Here is a 25,474-nt window from a genome sequence, read left to right as displayed (position 1 = left end):
ACATTTATTATTTCTGGCCCGATTCTTAAACTTGTACAAAGAATTTATTTTTATATACAGGCGAAGGCAAGTAAAATATGTGTGGAACAACCGTTTTCGTTAAGAATAATATTTTAAAATCACATATACAAAGGTGCCAAGATATTACTTGATGATAGACACTTTCAAATAGATTGTTGATTAAATATATCATATTCGTTAATCCGATACAGTGGCGCTACAGGGACGGCCATTGTTGGTATTAACAAAAATTATTGTTATAAAAATACATAAATATGTACCAAATTCATTAATTTGGATAAAAGGAATGTAATTGAAATTTAAATGCCATTTTAAAAATCAAGAAAAACCCTACATTTTTCATTTTTTTTTTTGAATATCGTGCGAGCGGTTTTTTTTTAAATTAATTTTTTATAATATTAATTCGTAAGAAAATATTAACCCGTTTTTGAGCTATCGAATTTTGAAAAAATAAAATTCAATATTTTTTTAAAAATCCAAACAATTAAAAAATGCACATTTGTTAATCAGATATTGTTAAGTCAGTATAAGAGCTTATTCGAAAAAAAATTTACTGATATCAGTTCATAAGTTGCTGAGAAAATTAAAAAACAAAATAACGGTTCTATGAGCGGTGCCTTTCCTCAGCAATACAAAAATTTGTTTTTCTTAATAAAAGAAACCAGGATAAAAACTAAAATTTAAGAGAAAATTTAAAAAAAATCTATCGGTTTGTTTTTGAGAAAATTTGAATTTTCGTTTTTTGACCAAAAAAAGTGTATGGGGGCCACTGTTAGTTTTGATCTTAAAAAAAATGAAAAAAAACGCCTAACGCGAATCTGCTCAAAACCTTAATTTCCAAGTTTGAACTCAATCGACAAAATGGTTTAGTTTGTAGGAGCGTGGACAGACAGGCAAAACCGACCGGACGGAATCGCGGGACCCACTTTTTTCGACTTCTTTACCATCGTAATATCATGTTTGAATAAAATCTCGATTTCGAAATTTTTTACGTATGCAAAACTTGTCATATAGTTCCTATATTATGTCGCAAGTAAAAAATATAAAAGCAAAATATGAAATAATATTAACTTAAAAGCAATTAATGAAAATAAAATAACCAAGAGTCTCTGCTGTAACTCAGTTTTTTTCAAAATTTTCAATTAGTTTTTCTTAATTTTATTGTAAATGAGACTAATTAAAATAAAGTTTGTTTATTTCCATGATGTCTTGTCTAAAAATTTAAAATACTCGTAAGGGGGTTTTATTTCAAATTTCACAAAAAGTCTGCGAAATTCTTTTTTTACATTTTTCTGTATTAAGGTAGAAAATAACGTATGTAAGTATTACGTCCTTAGTAAAATAAAGGATTTGTTAATGCTGCAATAAAAATACTTTTTTTTGTTGAAAGAATCCAAGTAAAAAAAAAAAAACAATTTTTAGAGAAAATTTTATAAAAATAGATCGGTTTGTTTTTGAAAAAGAACTTGAATTTTCGATTTTTGGCCAAAAGAATTTAAAAATGAAAACAACTTATAACGCGAAGCTTCTAAAAACCTTACACTTTCCAATAGTTTTGGACAAACGGATGGCATCAGGAGAATAAACTTTTTTACGACTTCTCTACCATCGTTATGTTATTTTTGATTGAAATCTCGAGTTAGAAATAGTTGTACGAATGCAAATCATGCCATATAGTTCCTATTTGCCCGACGTAAAAATTATCTAGTTTTAAGTATTGGAGTAATGGAGCTCAAATGAAAAATTAAAACAAAATTAGTAACTATCACCTTGACTATTATCGTAATTCAAAAATAAACTCAAATTGCAAATGATGAGAAATTTTAATTGTCAATTTCGTAAGTTATTTATATCACTTTATAGGCATGAGGCTTATGGGGTCTTTTTGTTATTTCAGACCCGTTGTCAAAGTCTAGCATCAATATGACCTTATAGTTTAACAAAAAAACAAAATATTTTGCACTCTATTGTAAACGGCCAATCTCTTAAAACCAAAGTCATTATGGAGTTTCCAGTTTCTCTACTTTCTCTGCTCGTAATTGTATAATTTGTTTTCAAATGTTTCATTTGATAGCTTGTAAACGGTGATTTTTTTAAGAGCTTGAGAACTTAAAAAAAAAAAAAACGCATACAATTTGCAAAATCTCATCGATTCTTTATTTGAAACGTTAGATTGGTCCATGACATTTACTTTTTGAAGATAATTTCATTTAAATGTTGACCGCGGCTGCGTCTTAGGTGGTCCATTCGGAAAGTCCAATTTTGGGTAACTTTTTCGAGCATTTCGGCCGGAATAGCCCGAATTTCTTCGGAAATGTTGTCTTCCAAAGCTGAAATAATTGCTGGCTTATTTGTGTAGACTTTAGACTTGACGTAGCCCCACAAAAAATAGTCTAAAGACGTCAAATCGCATAATCTTGGTGGCCAACTTACCGGTCCATTCCTTGAGATGAATTGTTCTCCGAAGTTTTCCCTCAAAATGGCCATAGAATCGCGAGCTGTGTGGCATGTAGCGCCATCTTGTTGAAACCACATGTCAACCAAGTTCAGTTCTTCCATTTTTGGCAACAAAAAGTTTGTTAGCATTGAACGATAGCGATCGCCATTCACCGTAACGTTGCGTCCAACAGCATCTTTGTAAAAATACGGTCCAATGATTCCACCAGCGTACAAACCACACCAAACAGTGCATTTTTCGGGATGCATGGGCAGTTCTTGAACGGCTTCTGGTTGCTCTTCACTCCAATTATGCGGCAATTATGCTTATTTACGTAGCCATTCAACCAGAAATGAGCCTCATCGCTGAACAAAATTTGTCGATAAAAAAGCGGATTTTCTGCCAACTTTTCTAGGGCCCATTCACTGAAAATTCGACGTTGTGACAGATCGTTCGGCTTCAGTTCTTGCACGAGCTGTATTTTATACGGTTTTACACCAAGATCTTTGCGTAAAATCTTCCATGTGGTCGCATAACACAAACCCAATTGCTGCGAACGGCGACGAATCGACATTTCACGGTCTTCAGCAACACTCTCAGAAAAAGACGCAATATTCTCTTCTGTACGCACTGTACGCATTCGTGTGGTTGGTTTAATGTCCAATAAAGTAAACTGAGTGCGAAACTTGGTCACAATCACATTAATTGTTTGCTCACTTGGTCGATTATGTAGACCATAAATCGGACGTAAAACGCGAAACACATGTCGAACCGAACACTGATTTTGGTAATAAAATTCAATGATTTGCAAGCGTTGCTCGTTAGGAAGCCCATTCATGATGAAATGTCAAAGCATACTGAGCATCTTTCTCTTTGACACCATGTCTGAAATCCTGCGTGCTCTGTCAAATACTAATGCATGAAAATCCTAACCTCAAAAAAATCACCCTTTATATTTTCGCATCAGAAACTAAACATGAAATGGAATATCCGTGCTTTTTTTTTAAATTTAATTCCACTAAGAAATTGCCATCCGCGGCACTGGAAATTTTAGAATAATTTAAAACAATTTTTACAAAAAATTGAGAAATTCTGACTAGAAATAATGAACAAAGGGGATATGCTTAAAAAATATAAGCAATAACTAATTATACTCGTAATTTATTTGTTTTGTAAAATGAAAGGGGTACGTTTGTAGATTTTGGTTTAAGTGGTTCGTAATGGTTCTTCACATGTAACAGATGGTGGTACTTTTACTTTTGCTATTAAATATTTAAAACCAGATTGAGAAGTCGGATTCAAATTTTTTACCTGTATTTTTTTGCCTGAAAACTTGACATGATAATTTTAAGGTATTATTCCCAAGGCATCTACAATTAAAACAGAGTTGTGACACATTTTGTATTCGTCAAGTTATTCAAAAAACACAAAAGTATCAAATTTATTTCAAATATTTTTAGAGAAATTCTATCGAAATATCAAAATTGATTTTGAGTTTTTAAATGACCTCATAGCGTTTTGTATGTTGAATACTACTACACGATCTTCTGAAAAATTATTTCCTGAACTAAAATAAAAGTAAAACATCTACCCTATGTAGCTTTACCTTTTTGATAGTGATTCTACTGCCTATTGGTCCTATTGGTTCTACAAATACATTTTTTCCTGCATTTACTTCACTATACAAAAGGAGCTCAAACTGTATATAAAAATTCGACCTTATACAATTATTGTACTATTTTCCCTTGCCGAGAGGAATATCAAATTTAACCATTTAAAAAAAGCTGATAAAACGGATGTTCAAACTTTGGTCAAAAGAAAGCTGCATTATTGAATTTTTGTCATACAACTTGAAACCATCAAACCAAACTGTTAATAAAATCCAAATGGTTTCGAAAAACAGAGACACGGGTTTAATATTTCTTCTAAGTCAAACATTAAAAACTGCCAGTGAAATTCACTTTTTCTTCGCCTCTATACATCGCATATAGATGATCTTTTCAGCCTTTTGTGTATCCACATCCATTGAAACTCATTATAGTCTGATGAAGGATTGCGTGCTTCAAATTTTAATTCATATTCTATGCCAACAAAATCCTAGACAAGCCTTTAATGCATTCATATTCTATATATAAAATTTATATGAATACGAAAGTGAAACAAATAAAATGATAGGGCCCAATAGTTCCATTTGAATATTTTGGTCCAAAAGCAAAACAAGCCATGGCACAAAAAACCAAAGAGAATTCAATTGACTTTTTTTTGAATACCCATAGAAACCTTCGTACTTCCGGCCGTATTATTCAGGAGTGTTTTGTTAGATGCCAAACAAAAAACGAAAATGAATTATGTGGCAGTGTTATTGGGAAAAGCATATTCAATTGAACTCGGAAAGCTTTTAGGCTTTGAAGTCTTCTATATTATGATATGAGTAGCTATGTCCTATCCTATGCTTATGATGAGGTAGTTTTAAATTGTTTTTCAATCCTGTCATTTTTGGCTTCATTTTTGATTAAAAAAATTCCTAAAACGTTCAATCATATTAAAGGATGCATAAATTTGGTTTTTATTTTGATATTTCCATCAGAAAAATATTAAAATAAACTTAAAAAACTTTTGATTGGTGACAGGTAATTTAGTTCCACTTTTTTTTCTGTTATAAGGTGAATATTTTGAGAGGGAATCACCATTATACCGGCATGATAATCAATTCTCTGAACCAAGTCATCGAAATGTTTGAAAAAGAAAGAAAAAAAATATCACCGGAAATTAAGAATCGATTTCATTTAACTTCATCGATATTTTTGGCCAACTATTATCTTGGCCAACTATTAGAGGTTTATTATATTTGAATTTGAAGGTATATCCAAAAAATACTCCATGCACCGCAATTTCCTGACGATTCAATTTCCTTTAGGTTATTAGTTTTTCTTAACTTTCTTATGTTTTTAATAGAATAAATGCAAAAGTGCACGAACCCGCTTTTGTGGGTAAAGACTATTACGTGAATTTATTCAATTAAATACAAAATACAAGCTTTTAATTAATTTAACCAACAGTGAGAACTTTGTAGCATGAATGTAAACGAAAAAAAGGCAGGTTATATCTTCAAATTTAAATAAGAGCATTTTAAAGCGTTGTTAACATTTAACATAACATATTAAAAACATTTGAATATTTAATTTTCTCGACGTTTCAAGGTCCCTAGAGTCTAAATAAAAGATTTTTAGAAAGATGTCTGTGCGTGAATGTGTACGTACGTTCCTATACGTACGTGAGTTCAGGAAGTTTTTTTGTCTTTCATAGCTCAAAAACAAGTAGAGATATCGGCTTTAAATACATTTTGTTTGAACATATAATAATTCAAAAAGATGCAGAAATGAGTTCAAAAAAAAAGTTAATGGGTAGTTTATTTAACATAGCAATTTAAAAAAAAGGGGAACATTATTGTTAACCCAAAATATCTCCCAAACCAATAACGGTAGCGACTTGAATTGAATTTTATATAAGGTACATATTATGACGTGATTTTTGGAAAAAAAAATCTGAAAAAAATTTTTAAATTTTGAGAAAATAACTGACAGTTTTTTTAGGAAACATAAAAACCTAAACAACAATACCAAAACTTGGTAAAAATTTACTTTTGACTTAAATATTTTTTTCAAAAACTAGAGATATTGGCTTCAAATTAATTTAAATTTTAAATTAAGTATAATTTATCTCATACAAAAATATTATTGTCAATGTTCCATAACATTTTGAGATAAATCGAATTGACAGTTAAAAAAAAAAAAAAAAAAAAAAAAAACTTAAAATTGATTTTTGTCTCAAACATCTTTTTTAAAAATTTAAGGTTATGGATTTATACTTATTTTATCTTATAAGAAATATTGTTTTCAACATTTGGTAAAATTTTGAGAAAAATCGAACCGACAGTTTTTTTACCAAAATAAAAACTTAAAAAAAAACAATGCTAAAACTTATTTAAAATTTACTTACAACTCAAATATCTTTTCAAAAACTAGAGATATTGGCATCAAACATATTTCATCTTATAGAAAATATTGTCGACGCTCAGTAAAATGTTTATAAAAATCCGACAGTAATTTTTTTTCATGAAATTAAAATCTACAATAAACAGATGCTCGGTTTTCGATATCTAGTGAAGGTATTGACTTCAAAGTTGTGGAAATTGGTTATCGATAAAAAATCTGGTTTAGAAAAAGAGATATTGAAATCTATTTCACCATATGCAAAATATTGTTGGTAATTTTTAGTTAATTTTTTAGAATAATTTAAAGGACAACTTTTTTAACTAAACACGAACAATTACAAACCTTTTAGGCAAGACTAATCGACAGACGGGATTGGAAGTTATCAGACTGGGTCGCATCACAGCCCATTTTTTAATTTGTATCACATGGTCTAGTCTAGATTTAGTTTTGTAGATTTTGTGTAAGGTTTAAAATTTTCTTCTCATATTTATTTCTGATAGTATTTTGTTGTCTCTATTTCTAGTGACCGGAATGACTTCTTAGGAACGTAGCTAATACTTTAATAGTTCTAAAGTATATATGTTTCAAATATTAAAACATTTTGAAAATTTAATTCTTCTGAAAATAAATCTTCCGATATTACTATTTTTTTAAGATAAACTTTGATTTATTGATAATTTGTTTAATAACGACAGTTTCTTATGAAAGCACACGAGAAATAAGTAAGAAAACCCAATATTCGTAGAACTTCGTAACGATCTAAAGTAGGATTAAAAAATTGAACTCAAAGTTCGGTTGCTGCAGAATGAACATTTTCAGAAATGACCCAGATGAAATTTAAAGTGGCAGACAAAGTTCTTTGTTCTTTTAAAATAAGAAAAACATTGAAACACAAAATCCGTGGTTATTATAAACTTAAGTAAAAGTGAAAAAAAAGGAAATAATTTTCTGCCGTTTTAAATCTCAGCTCAAAACTATAAGATGGGCTAAGTTTCTGACAATTTTTTTCAGTACATTCAATTATAGACTTTAACCTTCTTTAGTTAAATATTTTGAGTAAATTTGTCAATTTTAGTTAAACATTTAAGAGTTTCTATCCAGGGATTCGTCAAGGGACAAACTTTTGTTTCATTGGATTTAAACATGTAAAAGAGTCTTAATGTTGACTTGTGTCATTTTTTTGCATTTTTTAATTCTTCTATCACCACTTTAGTATAGAATCCGAAACTTCTGCTCTATCGATTTTGGCTCTGAGCTAACTAAATCTACGTATAAAGTATGGAATTTTTGCAACTAACTCTGCAATGGTCGATTTTTTCACACCATTTAATGTTTCGAGCTATTAAAACAACCTTAAAATAAACGAGACACGAAGAACGCCACACAACAGGTAAATTTGGTCAATTTATTGAGTGCAAATTTGACAAAATATGTAGCTGCAACGTTGAACCAGCTTCTTCCAGTAAAGACAGAAATTCCCTACAAACAAAAATCGGAGGCTTTTATTACATCATATGTTATACTGAAACTTTTTACTTGCGACATATAGGAACTATATGGCAAGTTTTGCATTCGTGCAAAATTTCGAACTCGAGATTTTAATTAAACATGATATTACGATGGCAGAGAAGTCGAAAAAAGTGGGTCCCGCGATTCCGTCCGGTCGGTTTTGTCTGTCTGTCCACGCTCCTACAGCCTAAACCATTGGGCCGATAGAGGTCAAACTTGGAAGTTAAGGTTTTGAGCAGATTCGCGTTAGGCGTTTTTTTCATTTTTTTTTTAAGATCAAAACTAACAGTAGCCCCCATACAATTTTTTTGGTAAAAAAACGAAAATGCGAATTTTCTCAAAAACAAACCGATAGATTTTTTTTTAATTTTCTCTAAAATTTTATTTTTTAACTTGGCTTCTTTTAATAAGAAAAACATATTTTTGTATTGCTCAGGAATGGTACCGCCCATAGAACCGTTATTTTGTTTTTTAATTTTCTCAGCAATTTATGAACCGATTTCAATAATTTTTTTTCTGAATAAGCTCTTTTATTGCTTTAACAATATTTCATTATCAAAAGTGCAATTTTTAATTGTTTGGATTTTTAAAAAAATATTGAAATCTGTTTTTTCAAAATTCGATATCTCAAAAACGGGCAAACATTTTTTTACAAAATTCAAATGTATAGCGTATATTTTTAATTTCTAAATAATTGCATACCAAAAATATTTTTAGAACAAAATGGAGAAATTTTATATATAAAAAATTAATTTAAAAAAAAACCGCTCTAACGATTTTCAAATTAAAATTTTGAAAAATCAAAAGTTTTTTGATTTATAAAATGGCATTCAAATTTTTGAAGACAAACTTATTTTTCAGGTAAAATTTTGAATCTTAAAATATTTTTTTTAATTATTTTTATTTTTAGTAAATTATTTTGACAAAATTTTAATTATATTCTTTTATCCAAATTAATGCATTTGGTACAATTTATGTATTTTTATAACTATAACTATTGTAAATACCAACTATGGCCGTGAAAAGATTATGATATGTTTAATCAACAATCTATTTTAAACTGTCTACCAAGAATTAATATCTTGGTACTTTTGTATATATGATTTTAAAATATTTATTCTTTAAGAATGAGGTTGCTTAACACATATTTTACTTGCCTTCACCTATATAAAAGAATAAATACTTAGTACTAGTTAAAGAAACGTACAACCTCTACAACTACACCTTACGTGTCACTTCATAACTAAAATCCAAAACGCACTAGAGCCTGACTGTAACCAACACATGAATAGCAATTTCTTGAACTTTAACGAAAAAAATAAATTGAACGGAAGGATACCTACCAATGACATTCTTTCACTATCATCATAAACATGTCATTATTTTTCTATATGCATAAAGCTGAGCACGCGAAGTGAACTATTCTATGTTCGTTTTAGACACCTACCTAACTACACAATCAATAGGTAACCGCTTTACAATTTAAACATACATATTCTTCCTTTTTCTTATCTTCAGATAATTTACTTTCCATCCTGGTACTTCTAACATTAAATTAAAATAAGGCTATCCAATTAACGAAATAGTTGAATACACAATTGTTTTCGTTAAGTACGGTTACAAGTATATTTCACTTCCGAGATGAAATGTCCTAGGATGAGTTGTGTGGATGAATTGCTGGTTTTTTGACAAATCAAATGACATTTATATCTTTGAAGACAAACTTATTTTACAGAAATATATTTTAAAATCTTATATAAGTACTTTTTTAAACAGACTTTTTGCATACAGGAGCAAGTTCGTGCGACCCAGTCGTGCATTTTATTTAATTCTTCTATCACCACTTTAGTATAGAATTCAAAACTTCTGTTCGTTCGATTTTGATTCTGAGCTAACTAAATGTACGTATAAAGTATGGAATTTTTGCAACTAACTGGGCTATGGTCGATTTTTTCACACCATTTAATGTATTCGAGCCTTAAAACCATAAAATAAACGAGACACGAAGAACGTCACACGAACACAACTCATTTTCTGGTAAATATGGTCGATTTATTGACTGCAAATTTGACATAATATGTAGCTGCAACAGTGACCAGCTTCTTACAGTAAAGAAAGGAAGTCCCTATGAACAAAAGTCGGAGGCTTTTATTACATCAGATGTTATACTGAAACTTTTTGGGTTCAAACCTGAATGATGCCAAAAAATCACAACTAAGGATTTTAAAAACTATTTAAATAGAATCAATTTAGACTTTTAAGAACCCTCTGCTAGATCTTCTAGCTGACTACGCTCACAACCTTATAAATAATTTAAAAAGGCTATATGCTATAAAAGAGTTTATTTAAATCATATAATATGATCGAAAATCAATTATGTGGCAAAACAATCCGTTGAGAACTAAGGCCTATTGTCTTGCAACTCTCATTAGTTCCTGTGTGCGAGAAATGTAGCGATGGAAGAAGTCTATAGTCTTGTGCCGCATTCAAAATCATGAACGCACTTTTCATGTAGGCAGCATCCGCGAAGACCACTTTATGTAGCACAGGCACGGATTGAACCCAAGACTTCTGGCATGATAGTCCTACGCACTAACCATCTCGTCAATCTTATCTCAATGATTGGAGTCCAAGAATCTTTTATATAGATAGTTTACTTAATGTTATGAATAACTTTTCAACTATTTATTTTGTACTTTGTTAGCTATCAGAGAAATAAAAAAGGACAAGATTTAGCTTTTTAACTTTGAAATGAAATCTAAGTTAATTTAAAATAATAGGAAGTTACTTTGACAGGGCAAACTTAGTTCGTAATATTCCAAAAATAATAAAATGCACGACTGGGTCACACGAACTTGCTCATGTATCCAAAAAGTCGTTTAAAACTGGTTCCAAATTTTTTAAATTTTTAAGTTAACCTACAAAAAAATTTGTTTTTAAGTAATTAAATGCCATAGATTTCCAAAAAAAATGTTAGTTCTTCAAAGTTTGTATTTGAAAATCGTTAAAGCGTTTTGTTTTTTTAAATTAATTTTTATACTTACAATTTTAAGAATACATTTTTTGTATGCAGTTATTCAGAGTTTATTAAAATGTGTTTTACATTTTACATGACACATTTTTAATAATTTTTTTTTAATCAAAAACAAAAAAAAAAATTTTAAGAATACATTTTTTTTTTTTTTTTTTTTTTTTTTTTTTTTTTTTTTTTTTTTTTTTTTTTGTATGCAGTTATTCAGAGTTTATTAAAATGTGTTTTACATTTTACATGACACATTTTTAATAATTTTTTTTTTTTTTTTTTTTTTTTTTTTTTTTTTTTTAATCAAAAACAAAAGTAGTACCCGTGGCATGATGGTTAGTGCGTTGGACTGTCATGAAAGGGGTCTTGGGTTCAACCCCTGCCTGTGCCAGCTAATTTAAAAAAAAAAATAATTTTCGCGGGTACTGCCTCTTGCGAGGATTTGACAAATCCTTCAAGAGTAATTCTTGTCATGAAAAAGTGCTTTCTCAAATTAGCCGTTCGGATTCGGCCTTAAATTGTAGGTCCCTTCCATTCCTGACAACAGTACTCGCACACAGGAATGGTTGAGAGTTGTAAGTCACTAGGCCCTGGTTCACAACGGACTGTTGCGCCACCCCATTTGATTTGATTTTGAATCAAAAACAAAAACAATGACATTTTTTGATCATCAAATAATATTGAGACAGGATTAGAGCTTGTGCAGAAAAAAAAATGAAATCGGTTTGATTAGTTCTTGAAAAAACTTAAAAGCAAAATAACAGATCTGTGGAGGTAGCCTTTTGCAGAAATAAAAAAAATGAATTTGAAAGAAGCCAATTAAAAAAAAGAAATTTAGTGAAAATTTGTTTGTTTTTGAGAAAATTGGAATTTTCGATTTTTCACTAAAAAATTGTTATTTTCAGTCTTAAAACAAAATAAAAAAAAAGCGCCTAACGCAAATCGGCTCAAAACCTTAATTTTAAAAGTTGAAAACAAGCCTTGGACTATAGGGGCCAGAACAGACAGACGAAATCGGGGACCCACTTTTTTCCACTCCGCTTCCATTTGACGTTTGATTTGAATTTCGAGTTCTTAATTGTTTACGAATGCAAAACTTGCAATATAGTTCCTATATATCGCAAGTAAAAATGTTTGGGTCTAACGAAGGAAGAAATATTAAACTTCTTCAAGAAAAAAAGTTTTACTTCTGTTACATAAAAATGAGAAAAAAATATGGAGTCAGCAGAATCATTTCGTGGGATTGCTTTACTGTTGGACCGATCTTACAAATTCATAACCATGCAATCATCGCATGATGTTTTGAAAGAATTAATGCTTCTGTATGCTGAGAAAAATACGCTAAATAAATGGTACTTTAAGCAAGATAACGATCGCAAGCAGTTTTTAAAATTAGTGATTACACTGGGCATCTTAGTTTCCCGATCATAAAGCGTTACCACTTCTCAAAAAAAGTGGAAATAGATTTTAGGAAAAAAGTGAAGTAGATTGAGAAAAATGGAAGTAGATTTCAAAAATTGACTTTTTCATATTATTCTACACATTTTTAAATTACATTATTTTAATAAAAAAATTGAAAAAAAAACTAAAATTATTTGAGCATAACATTTCTTAAATTTAATCTTGGTTGTTGGCAACGAAAAAGCAAAGATTGGGCTCGTGTTGGCCAGATGAAATGACTTTAGGATTTTTTGATTGCAAAGGACTAGTTCTACCAGAAATTGTTATTGTAATAGTAATACAATTTTAGTACTTCAACAAACCCTTAATCTTTATTTTTGGACAACTTGAAAATATCTTTTCATGTTGAAAACAAAAAATCATATCCAAAAAAACACTAGCGCACAACTGAACACAAATAACATTTACAAAAAGAAAAGAAATAAAATGCACGAAAAACTATGTTTAAAACTATTTTCTGTATTGAATTAAAATGTACCTGCAAAACAGTTTTTTTTGAAAATGTAAATGAAAAATTTAATTTCTTGTTAAATTTGTATTTGAAAATCGTTTTCGAATTGTAGTTTAAAAATATTTTTAGTATAAAGTTTTGAACTTTCTATTAGAAGTCCATTTTCAAGATATCAAAGTTCGAAAAAATAATATTTGTTTTTAAATTATTATTTTTAATTTAAAAATAACATTTTTGGAAGGAAGCTAAACTAAGAGCACACATTTTAACAAGAAAAAAAAAATCTATCGGTTTGTTTTTGAACAAAATTCGTACAATCGATTTTTGACCGCACAAATTTGTATTGAAACTACTCTCATTTTAAGTTTAAAAAAAAAAATCTATCGGTTTGTTTTTGAAAACGATTCGTACAATCGATTTTTGACCGTACAAATTTGTATTGAAACTACTGTTATTTTAAGTTTGAAAAAAAAAGGAAAGACGTACAGAAAAACCGAGAAAATCGGGGAACCCGCTTTTTTGTCTTCCCTACCATCGTAATGTCATGTTTGATTAAAATGTCGAATTCGAATTTGTTTACGAACGCAAAACTTGGCATACAGGTCCTATATTTACACCGAAAATGACAAAATTGTTAAACAAGAATACATAAGATAAGACGGAACCTCACTGCAAATGCAAATACTCAAGCGATTTTTAATTCTCTAGAAAGTTTTAAGACTGCATACTGCAAAAAAGGAGTAGATTTAGTCTATTTTTATTAAAATTGAAGTAGGTAGAAACACAGATATTAAAAATGAAGTAGAGTTCAATATTTTGATGATTTTTAATGGATTTGAAAAAAAGAACTAGATCTATTTCAATTAAAGTAAAGTGGTAAAGTACAACCCATTCGAGCAACTTTTCAGCCCCAATGGTTTTCAACAATAAACACCAACTATGGCTTGAAATAAAAAATCAATGGAAAATTTTGTTTGGTTTTTTCAATAGCCAGAATAGCTTTTTTTTAACACTCAAAAAATAAAAAAAAAATGTTTAAAAATGCAAGTCAGCTGGTTTGGTAATTTCTCTACTAATTTTGAAAAGCTGTGCATGTCTTCGGTGACCACAGCATTGGATGATATTACCAACACGTGAGATGCCACATGCATTCATAAATTTATCGCTAGCGCCGCAGGGGATATAATCCGCGTGTAAAAAAGTCTTTTTTGTGAAATTGACCTTGATAATCATGATCATATTATAACCATTCCGGTCACGATCTGTCACCATCCATTTGCGTGACTCATGGCTTAAGACGTCGTGGTCTACTACATCTAGATCTCTATATTGCAAAAATGAATTACAATAAAACTTTCCGGGCTTTTTCCTCTTAGCTCATGTGAGCTAGTTGTCCGACCCACTGGAGTCCACCTGGTCTAAAATTGTTTGATCACTTCGACAGTAGTAAAAATGTTGTAAAATATCAAGAAAACAGTAAACAAACGATACAAAAATGGTCTAAATTTAAGTCTACTAAACTCATCCTGACCCACAAAATTTAAAAGTGTTTTTCATTTTAATATCCAAAACAAAAAACACAACATGTGAAATGATTAAACTTTTGCATGCAAAATTTTAATAAACATTGAAATTCCAAAGTTACAACCACTTTGTTCGACCAAATGATGTCTCTTTTTTTTTTAAACATTATAAAGTATCACCTTTAAATTTTAATCTTCCTCTTTCAACAAAACCTGAGAAACTAGAACACAAGCTTCACGTAGCTTAAACAAGAACAAAAAAATCAATAGTCTCTAGTTGGTTTCCTCCTGGTGGTAAAAACTTCATCTCATGCTTAGGTGCTGTATAATAAAGTCTTCTTTTTCCTCTTATTTTTTCGTTACTTTTTTTTACTTTTTTGAAAAAGTAATTGACTTTTTGACTAAAAGTTAATATAGGGACTTCTCGGGAGAGTGTGCTAATATTTAATAGTTATTTTTCACATTATTATGTTTTTTGGTCAGTGTGATGGTCGTGGTTAGAAAAATATTCTTTTGCTAAGTGGAAAAAGTAATTTAACAAGGATTAAGGACTGGATTAGGTGTGTTTTTGTGTATAGGATATTTAAATTTTGTAATATAATATTTACATATTAAATTGTTTAAGACACTTTGTTTGTTGAACAAATTTTGTTTCCGTAGAATTCTTATACAACATTTAGATTAGATGAGTACGATAATTGAACTTTTTGTTCTAATTTTTACCCAATTGAGAAGGACTTTTTGCTTAAATAAATAAAATAAACAATGACTATTTCAAATTCAATTTGGTTTTACGTATAACCAAAACCATAATTTAATCGAAAGTTTTTCCGTTTCGAGGGGCACAACTATTTACCATACAAAAATAACAACATAACCCATAATGCGAGTTTCATTTAATGATCAAAATTTTGTTAAAATTTCCAACCACATTCACTTAAGACAAATTCCACCCATAATCTCATATCATCGCCATAGCCAACTTTAAGTACAAAAGACTCGTTTATCCCCATGACACTCTTACAAAAACTTATCCAAGCAACTTCCGAAAGGAATTCTCCCAAACATAACAAAAATTTTCAACATAGCTAGCTGTTGCGCGTTCTTCCTTACTTTCTCTCTCTCTCTCTTTCTCGTTCTCTCTTCTTCAAACCTTTTCCGCACATACCACAATATTGTCATTTCTATTCTCGTAGCTATATCGGGTATCTAGGTAACTAATTTAATACATCATTACAACAAGCTCAACAGGCGGGCTTGAATAGCCAAGTAGGTAGCTGGCTTTATTGGCAAGTTGTCAACCAACAACGACGACGAACACGACGACTACAACGGCGAACGTTCCACAGCAACAAGTTCAGGCTACCTCATATACCATCAGACCCATTATCATCGACCCACTCAACAGCTCCCACTTCCCACCACCCCTTCCATTTATTTGAACTATGACCATAAAAGAGTAAAACCATAACCACCTAACACCACCTAAAACCACCCAACACCACCCACCTTCACCTACAACAACGGCAGCTTTATTCGTCCTTTCAAGGAGTTGCTCCTTGTGTAGGGTTGTGAGTGGAATTCATTTTTCTTATTTTATTATTTGTGTGTTGCGAATTTCGACTGGCATGGCGATATGGTTTGTTTGGAGACTTTTATTGGCTTCGCAGTGAGAGAGAAAAGCGCGTTTCTTGGTTTATGGCACTGGCACTGGTCCATAAAAATAAGCAGTAAAAGTAAAACTCCGACTGTGGTTTGTTTAACTGTTTACTTTTCATAACTTCTGTTCGATTCGTCTACGGGAGTAATGTGATTGCTGTGCATCAATTTTATGACGAAAATATTTTCCATAATGATTTTTGTAAACGTATGAAAGTCAGATGATCATTCAAATGCAATAACCTTTGATTTTAATGACTTGTTTAGTGATTTTTATTGTTGAATTTAATTATTGGCTACAAATAATTTTATCTAAGCATTATTCCTTCTGCTTCAATCCCCAAGGCCAATGAACACAAGATTATTTTGATTATTTTCATAGAGCTTCAATACCAAATAGGTTTATGCTAGTATCTAATAAAATGATAATAATAATCAAGCACAGACATTTCTATACATGGGTTGGTTTAACAGGTATACCATAAAAGGGCTTATAGCTTATCCAGGAACATTTGGAAAGGATTCCTATTGCCACCCCATATAATCGTCAGGATGGATTTATTGGTCATTTCAAATTGACAAACATACTTGACTGATTTAAGAGGATAATAATAATTTATAATGTTGGTATCCTTTTTTGTGTGAAGGGAAGCATAAACTGTAAAGTCAATTTGGAATTTTGAGTTTTTGTTTTTGTTTTGTTTTATGTATTCGTTGTTATGCCTCAATTCTCTAACTGATTTGTCGTTTTGTTTGTTTGTATTTTATAACCATTTTTTATTCTTAATTTTTCCATTCATTGGGTTTTGACGAAAATAATTCCAATATCGTGACCCATAATCCAGAGATAGGACTCCTACAACATTTTATTGACGTTTGACCTTTTTGCTGAGTAAAACAGCACAAAGTTTGAGTTTTTAATGTCATTCAATTATATACCCGAGAGATAACAAATGGACTGTCAAGCTTATTCTTATTCAAGTAGAATATTTTCTTCGTTTTTAACTTGTGCGATATGTTTACAGATTTTACAGTCAACCTTGCTTATGTGCAACAAATAAAATGAAATGTATGCAAATAAGCAGAGCTTTTATATCCAACAAAATTCTTATAATTGTAACTTTAACCCCCTTTAAACGACTTCAGTCCAAAAAATTTTCATTCCAACAAACTTTGACAACAAAAAATCACGTCATAGAACAATTTATACAACTTTTTGATTGTGACATTTTAAAGGCTTAGAAAATGTGTTTGATGTTTTCAAACCTTAATGTATGGATGCATTCGATTCTTTACTTAAGCAAAGTTATTTTGAAACAAAACGATTATTATTTAGTTGAAAAAAGTTTTTTCAACTCAAGAAAGTTTTGAAATAGGAGGATAATTGGATGGATTATAAATTTTTCATTGCTTAGTTTTTAGTTTAATGGCTTAGTTTTATTTAATAAGTGAGATAAAAAATTCAAAAGTAGAATTTTTCAAAACCTTGTTGATGATTTCACAATTAGCTTGGATTATATTTGTCTCAAGTTCTTGACACTTATTAAATGAATTTAATTCGGTCGTTTACGGTTTGCAACAAAGTTGTTTAAGTTAATTTTTTCAATTTGCGTAAGTAATACATTGATCTAGAACGCAAAGCCGCCAACCCTTTCCAGTCTCAATTCTATAATTGTCATACAAACTGTCATTGTCTTTGGATGGTTTGGCTTCTCAGAAATATCGTGCTTGTTTTCCGAGCTCCAGATAATGCAATTTTGTTTTAGTTAACGGAGTCCATTTCTACGAATGTGAAAATGCACCTAGTCAGAAAAAATGATTTTCCACCAAAAATCATTAACGAGTTCATGCTCTTCTTAGTGTCAAACTGCGAGCGATAAAGAAGCAGATGGTCATGTGAGATCACCGAGATCCTTTGACATAAGACTTTTCCTAAGACCTCAGACTAGTGTCGAGCTTTTAAGATCAATTCTCATCTATTTGAACCGGAGGATGAGAAAGGGGTTGATGGGATTTTTTTCCTCTAGCATATTGGTTTTAAGAACTTTTTGCACAAACTTTCATACAGTTAGAACGTTGGATGGTTCTTTTTAAACAACACACTGTTTGGACACATAGTTTTTAAAATGATCATAAAATTATACCCATCTTTTTTTAAGCTTAGAGTGCTTCATTCTGTTTCGAAGAGGTTTGATATTGTCTTCTTATCGAGATTTTTAGCGAAAAAGAGGTGTTAATTGCAATCATTGGTTTAAAAAGAAACAACTAGATGACTTACTCTGGCACCTATTTAACGATACTAAGTGCAATATTCACCCTATACCTATGCTTTTTATTTCTTACATCAAAATAGGGGAACGGAATAGTCACTGAGAAATACAGTATGTAACTCTTTAAGAGAGAACAAGTTCTCTTAGTCCAAATTCCCTTAGCTAGACCATGAGATGTACTAAAAAATAAGTTCTTTTTTCGACGAGATAGCGTCTAGAAGTTACAAAGGTTTCAAGAAATGTCAAATTATGAAAATATCGACTGTTTTTCTTCAGCACTTCCAGTTATTACTATACATAAGATTATATATTTACAGCAAATTACTGGACAATGTGTCTTTAAAACTCCGGTTATTGATAAATTAAAACTCATTTGATGAACTTCGACTTAATAGGATATCAGGACTAGGTTCAGCAATGTTTTTACTTCCTAATTTTAAGATTCATTCCAGTTTATATTAAATTGCAGACCAAAAGGTCAGTGCAATAATAATAAATGTTAGGAAATGTATGTGTGTATGTAGTACATAGACAGTTTGCCAACAATTCAAAAAATATTAGCTGCATCATGTAAAATGTTGTGGACTTTGCTAGTTTCAAAAAGTGTAAGTCGAGAAATAACATCCAATCTAAACTAGCCAATATTAATATCGACAACATGAACAAATAAAATTGATGATACATCAGTATTTAAGAAGCCCGTTTAGACTTTATGTACATCGGAAAAGTATTTAAAATCATTAAACTTCTATCAATATTTGTTGCATTTTTCATCTCAACAATAATCTTTTGGCTGAATCTGCTTAAAACACGATTTCGTGATTGTACATATATCAAAAAGAGGATGGGATGCGACTCACACTGATAACCTCTCATCCCGTCGATTTGTCTTCCTTAAAATTTTAACACAATATTCATACAATATATTGTGTGAGAAAAATAATTTTAAAGTCTATATCTTTTTATGAGTCGAAAACCACTTCTTATCATTTTTTTTACGTTTCTGTAGGTTTACGTGTTTTGTTAAAAAAATGGTCGATTTCATTTTTCTAAAAAATTAAATAATCGTTACCAACAATATTTTGCATATGATGAAATGGTTTGATTTTAAAACCTATTTTGGTTAAAAGAAATTTAATAGTCGAAAATCATTTTTTATTAATTTAAGTAGCATTTGAAAGTTTAAATTTCTAATATAAACAAATAAAGATTGGATTTTTGTTAGAAAATTTAGCACTGAATGAAATAATATTTAAGCTTCACTTAAGTTTTATTTATAAGTGTTGTGTACTATTTTTTGTAGATTTTATTTTTTATAAAAAAACAGACTGCTGGATTTTTATAAAAAAAAAAACTACTGAATATCATAAACAATGTTTTCTTTGAAATAAAAAAAGATTGAACACAATATTTTTAATTTTTGAAAAGCTATTTGAGTCGAAAGTAAATTTTTGTCAACTTTTGGCAATGTTGTTTTTAGGTTTTTATTTTTATAAAATTAATTAATTAATGCTCGGTTCTTGATTTCTTTCAAATTAATTTCATTCATCTAATTTTTAAAATTTTAAGAAATGCTAATAAAATGGGTTAAAATCTGTTTTGGACTAAAAATCTATTTAACAAAATTAGATTTTCAAAATAAACTATTTCTTTATATGAAAAATACTGTTGGTGATTTTAAAATTTTTAAGAATGACTCAACTGACAACTTTTTTAACCCAACACGGAAACCTACAAACTTTTAAGAAAGACAAATCGACATACGGGATGGGGAGTTATCAGTATGGGTCGCATCCCAGCCTATTTTTTAACTTTGTGATACATAAGAACATATGTATAATGTATATACATGTTAAATGTTTTTTTAGTTTTTGTTAAATAATTAAAAATTGGAATCATTTTTTGTTTTGATATTTCTGAAAATATTTTCAATTCTACCCTATTTAGTTTATGAAGTGTACCACAATTTTTAATTCTTAAGATTCTTAATATAAGCTTCACTTCATGAACAATAATGTTGACTAGTGGATCGCACCAACTTGCTGTTTGCAAACAGAACTTATATTTTAATCGACAAATTACCAATAAAATAAGTTTGTCTTCATAAATTTCAATGCCATTTAATTAATCAAAAAAAACTTGATTTATTTATTTATTTTTTTCGAAAATTGTTAGAGCAGTTTTATTTTTAAATTAATAGTGTATATATAAACTTTTTCATTGATTGTTATTAGTATGCAATTTGGTATAGCTTATTCATAAAGTTTTACGTTTAATTTTTGTAAGAAAATGTTGACCCGTTCGTGAAATATCGATTTTCTATTTTTAACTAAATTTAAGTGGGACTTGTGTCATTTTTAGTTTAAAAAAAATTAAAATCATCTCACCCCAATCTGTTTAAATTCTTATATATTTTTAATATGTACATTCAATTTTTAATATGTTTTAAATTCAAAATACGAATTTTTCCACCTTTACTGGAAATTAGCACCTTGATGACTGTTTTAACCATATTCAGAATCAATTACATGAGAGTGTACATCATTTAGTCAAGTTAGATACTCTACTCAACTTCTACTATCGGAAAATACATTTATTTGAAATTTCAATAAATAATGAATTCGAATTGTTAAAACATATTTCAATTTATTTTTTAAGTTAAACGCTAATTTATACATTTTTAAATCAAAAAATTATTATTTAGTATTTGACTTCTTACCCCAACAAAATCATCATCTTTTTCACTTAAAATAACAGCTTAAAAATGTTAAGAATGTCTTAAAAACCAAAAAAGTTACATGCGTTTTCAATTACCTAATTTTTCCAATGAGTTTTAATCAGATTATTGTTAAAAATGCTCTTAACTCAATGACTGCTCAAAATGTAGCTACTTGAACGTGAAAAAATTTTTTATTTGCTATACCTCTCTAAAACTATATAATAACTACAAATTGTTAAGGGTATCAAAACACGTGATGCTATCAAATTTCTTTCTTTTTTTCTTACCTATTGACAAGACAATTCTCACGTTCAAAATACTTGCTTCATCTGCAAGTACAAGTAGCTCCTTCAAAACCATTGTTTTGTGTTCACTTTAAAAAAACCACCACCGCCAGTCACTACTCAGGATTGAAAAATATTCAAAAATAGAACTCCTTCAACTATTGATCACAATGATCATCACAAAACAAACGATTCCTTTTCATCAACAAGGAGTACAAAAATACAAAAAAAAACATAGTCACTCATCCTTGCAACCAATTATTATGTACATATATTTGCATTGGCTCTACTTTTGTTTTCTTTTCTTCTTTTTTTCAGAATACTGTGTCAAGAGTGCTGACAGCATTGTCGAAACAAAGCAAGAACATTCCCAACCATCTACAATAAATGCAACTCCTCATAGCAGTAATCCCTCCTGCCACAGCAGCAAAAGCAGCAGCAGTAGAAACATCAGAAGTGGAGGCAGCATCAAGTCACTCCAAACGATTGCCATCTCAATGCGAATAATGTTGACACGAAAAAAACCAACAAAAAGAAATTGGAAGCCAGCAAGGATGGCAACGTTATAGTATTAAATTCATGAGCGTGTATAGACAAAAGCTTAGGTACACATCCTGGCAAAGAAAGTAAGCTATGCAGAGGAGCGACAACATACTACAATGCATGTGGCAATGATGAAATCCGATAAAGCGGTATGCACAAACGACACCATGGAAGAGGACCTGGGCAAAGCCCTAACGTACGAGGCAATCTTCACCACGCTCATCGAGAACAAAGTGTTGGCAATGAAACGTGACTGTGAGGAACGAAAGCGTGCCAAACGACAAAAGCGCAAGTCGTTCGGGCGGATCCTTTTTAGCAAGAAGTTATTCGGAAGCAGTGCATCAGGTGGAACTGGTGGAGGGAGTGGTAGTGGAAGTGGTGGCCGGAAATCCCCATCAGCTGAAGAGCTCGACGTAGAGAAAGGTTCTTCTTTAGCAGATGATTTTGAAATCAATGTGACTTCGAAACTTTCCGACTGTCACATTCACGATGAAACAACACATTCAAAAGTGAGCAGCAAAAGACATCATCATCCGGAAGCCGATGCCTCGATGAGGCGGGGGAAGAACGCTACCATCAAAGTGCTACCGCAAATTCCCCCAGGCGATGACAGCCTATCAAGCAATGCCTACAATGACAGTTTGAGTCTTTCGGAGAAGAATGGAGTAAGGAATCTTGTCGTGGAGGTCCTCACCCACCACCATGACGCACGACTCGCCTACGACGATGACGCAGCATCGATAGCGGACCAAGTAGCACCAATCTCACTCAACGACACCACAACGGTGGACCAAAGCATAGATGCCATTTCGATATGTAGCAATAGCATTGCGGTCGATGAACACAACACTTCCACAATGGCTGACGATAGCCTCACTTCTATTCGGGACAGCATTGAGAGTCTATCGTTCCCGAGTTCACGCTGCACGGTAAGCGTGAGCGGATTCGGGGCGACCGGCGGTGGAGGTGGTGTGTGTCCTGAGATAACAGTGAATCCTAGTTGTTTAGACAGCGCTTCCTTGATCTTCGACAAGAGACGCGCGAAGAGGCTGCGAATTTTAGAAGCCAAGTCAATTAGTGCCCAATGCAGTCCGGTTCTGCCGCGGCACATCAAGCCAACCATATCGAACAGAGTGTCCAAGTTCTCCGCTGCCCACACTCAAACCACCCAGAATAGGGGCGTCACACATCAAGTATCATTTTCGAACGACACAGAAACGGGACGAACAGAGCACGAAAAACTGCTAATTTCCCGCCAGAACACGTCGGAGGACAGTGCCAATCTGACGGTAAGCACACTCCTCAACGAGGCCGAAGAAGCCCTCATTGCCAACTCATCAAAGGACCACTCGGGCAGAAGATCAAAAAGCACCAGTCTCTTAGTTATATCGAGCAAAGATAATTTAAATAAGCAATCACTTAGTAGCCGTTTAGATAGTAACAATCGTAATACAGTTAATCAAATATTAGCACCAGGCCGAGAGTCCTTTGTAGCATATACGACAACGTCGAATTATTTTCCTGTGATTACAACGACAACAATTGCAACTGCAAATGGAACTGCGACCACTGCAGCAGCCGCATCCGCAGCCGCAGCAGCAGAAACGACTTCGTCTATTCATTATGCCACAGCACCAATACCAACCCTCACAACACCAACAACAACAAGCAGCGCTATTGAATTGGTATCAAAAAATGGCAATGCAGTTATGTCGGGCGATGCAATCAATAGCAAGGGTGGTGGAAATGTGGTTTATGTGAAAGCGGAAGCGAAAGACTTTGTTCCGGCACCATCGTCGTCGTCGGCCATTGTACCGAGTGCAATGCTACCGAGCGACACAGCAAAGTTGCATCGAATGACCTCGACATCGACTGGGTCCAGTGTTGCACCGACCGGTTGCTGTGCAACCAAATCCCGTGACAAGGAGAAACGTTATAAACCGAGCTGGCCATCGGGACAGAGCGGAAGCGATGATGAGTACCGGAAGCGCAAGAGAAAATATAGTAAGTCTTTTTTCTTTTACATTTATGTTTTTTGTTCTAAAATATCTGAGTACGTTTAAGTTACCCTTTATCAAAGTTAAGGTGAATTTCAGCGGCAAAATAGTTTGAGTTTAGTTTTAAAACGAAATTCATCACAAAATTTACTATTCAATTATTTTAAGAAATTTTGTAGGAATGTTAACAATACCGAAAAATATAGAGATTCAAACCTTCGCTTTTGGAATCAAGATTGTGGTAAATTTTTTAACGTGTTTAAAATAACTTGTCATATTAAAATATTACAAGTTTAAAAATTATTTAAAAGGTTCACTTTGGCCTCAAGTTTCTAAGTTCAATAATTTGAGAGAAAACATTCGTGATGAGCCTTAAAAAAATAATCTCGATCTTAAAATTACTTTACAAATTGAGCTTCAAGGCAAATTGATGGAAATTCCTCTGCTTGAGGAATCACCTCCCAGCAGGAGTTTTTGGAAGCAAAATCATAGATTTTTAATAACAATTTTAAGCAATTTTTGCTTTACGTATATCATTTTAATGTTTAATAATATGTTGCTTCAATTTAATGAGTACTTGGGTCAGTTTGTATGATTTAATTAATTGTTGAGAAGTGAGCTCTGTGAAATTTTTCGTTCTTCTGTCTTTTTTATTTAAAATGGGAGTTTTGACATTTACTAACCACACTTCTGTTAAAATTTAAGTGAAATATGATTTACTTGTCCAAAGTTGAGGGTTTTTTTTCTTAAAAAACTGAGTTCTGATCCGCATATCAAGAGTTGCGGATTAGTTGACACTTTTCAGTGGCAAAAACAAAGTGGATGCAACATTAAATATGAGTTAAACCGTTTTTCCACAGTTTGACTTTATGTATTTTTGTTACAAACTAATGGATTTTTGATGTGCTTGGAGACAACATGATAAATTGAAAATAATTTACTGCTTTTGATTGCAATTCTGTGTGAGAACACACAAAAAAGGGCAATAAATTTCCAGTCTAAGCCTTTTGTTTCAACACCAATTTATTTGAAATAATCTAAATTTATTTATGGATTTATTGCATAATTTCCCAAAAGAAAAGAGCTCTTGCATTGAAAATGGTAGGTATATGATAGTTCAAATTTAGTTTATTGGGGTTAGAATAAAAAAATAGCATTTTTAATAATATTGATGTGGCAATAAAAGTGCGGGACCTTCTAAGTTGGAAATTCAAAGCGTGAAAATAACAGATGGGGGCTTGGCAATTGTCTGTAGATGGTTTCAATGAAAGGTTTCATTTTGGTAATTAAAAAAAAATTAGTATTTTTTAATACAAACCAATTGATGTTTTTTTAATTGTAAAGAGGAAGACATATCATTAACAATTAAAAAAGACATCAGTCAATAGTCAAATGACAGCCAATGCGCTAGTTATGCATACTTTTATGGAAATAACAAGGTCAGGAAACTATTCTTACAAAATTGCCATTGCTGATGCACTGGCTCTTCAATTATCATATTGGATTATCATTTCGCGAAAGGCGATATTTTTGTTTTTTAACATAACCTCCGCGATGAAAATGGGTCTTATAATTTTCGATGA

At 31.3% G+C, this 25,474-nt stretch overlaps 1 protein-coding gene across 3 annotated transcripts in view; it reads left to right on the top strand.

Annotated features, from left to right (window-relative positions):
* The window catches only part of LOC129948813 (uncharacterized), a 336,858-nt gene that overhangs the window by 50,385 nt on the left and 260,999 nt on the right, over positions 1-25,474 (top strand). For all 3 annotated transcript variants that reach the window (XR_008781963.1, XM_056059873.1, XM_056059872.1), the window contains one exon: positions 21,670-23,898. Coding sequence is in view for 2 of the 3 variants with exons in the window: in XM_056059873.1 (XP_055915848.1) it covers positions 22,011-23,898 (1,888 nt within the window). In the remaining variant the exon portion in view is untranslated. The remainder of the gene's footprint in view (positions 1-21,669; positions 23,899-25,474) is intronic.

Source organism: Eupeodes corollae, chromosome 3 (genome assembly GCF_945859685.1).
Source record: "Eupeodes corollae chromosome 3, idEupCoro1.1, whole genome shotgun sequence".
In the NCBI taxonomy this organism is placed as follows: Eukaryota; Metazoa; Arthropoda; class Insecta; order Diptera; family Syrphidae; genus Eupeodes; species Eupeodes corollae.
This window is presented reverse-complemented; position numbering and strand designations above follow the sequence as displayed.